Raw genomic sequence first — 756 nt, 5'->3', positions numbered from 1 at the left:
TCCCCCTTCTCCATTTTTTTGTATTGTTTGTTTTATCGAGTTACACACATATATCTTATTTTTTGGTCTCGCTTCTTTTAAGAGATGCCAGAATAAAATCCAAACAAATCAACCGGAAAAAAAAACAAACCCAATTCTGTTCTTGACCCCAGCGTTCCTGCAAAGGAGGAAAAAAGAGAAATGCATGGAAAAAAATATATTGCCACTAATGCTGACTTTGTCCCTAGAAGCAGAACATGGCTATGCATCAGTGTTACCCTTCGATAGTGACTATTCCAGAAAGAAAACAAAGGCAGGCACCATGGCCAGAAAATCCCAGAATAACAGGTAACAGACGCACCGCTTTTTCAGAATGAATCGGCAGCTTTTCCGATGTGTCCGGCTCATGTGCAGCGCGTACGCTGATCCAAAATAATAACTAATCCGGTGTCTCGGTTCCCCTCATCCCGGTAGTCGCCATTTTTCCCCTGGATGGGCTTGGCTCTGTTTTGATCTCTCACATAAACACTGCCACGCGTACACCAACCGTCTCGGCGCTTCTCAACCCTCCGCCCTCGTCGCTCCCTCCCGCTCCGCGCTCACCGGCCGCGGCTCTCGCTGCGGAACCTTTAACACCGCCACCCAGACTGCTCTTTGCATGGCACTAATTCCACCCCCCTCCCTCCCTCCCTTCCCCCCCGGCATTTATTTATAAACCGCAGGCAGCGGGCGGACCGGCCGCCCCCCCCCCACCCCGCCCGCGCAGGCAGCGGGGGC

General features: G+C 51.6%; 1 protein-coding gene across 1 annotated transcript in view; it reads left to right on the top strand.

Annotated features, from left to right (window-relative positions):
- Positions 1-208: 208 nt before the first annotated feature.
- Positions 209-756, top strand: part of MXD4 (MAX dimerization protein 4) — a 37,371-nt gene continuing 36,823 nt past the window's right edge. The window contains exon 1 of the mRNA XM_010000246.1: positions 209-327. Within this exon, the coding sequence (XP_009998548.1) occupies positions 209-327 (119 nt within the window). The remainder of the gene's footprint in view (positions 328-756) is intronic.

This window comes from Chaetura pelagica, unplaced genomic scaffold (genome assembly GCF_000747805.2).
Source record: "Chaetura pelagica isolate M959 unplaced genomic scaffold, ChaPel_1.0 scaffold116, whole genome shotgun sequence".
Lineage (NCBI taxonomy): Eukaryota > Metazoa > Chordata > Aves > Apodiformes > Apodidae > Chaetura > Chaetura pelagica.
The sequence above is the reverse complement of the archived record's forward strand: the minus strand, read 5'-3'. Positions and strand labels throughout refer to the sequence as shown.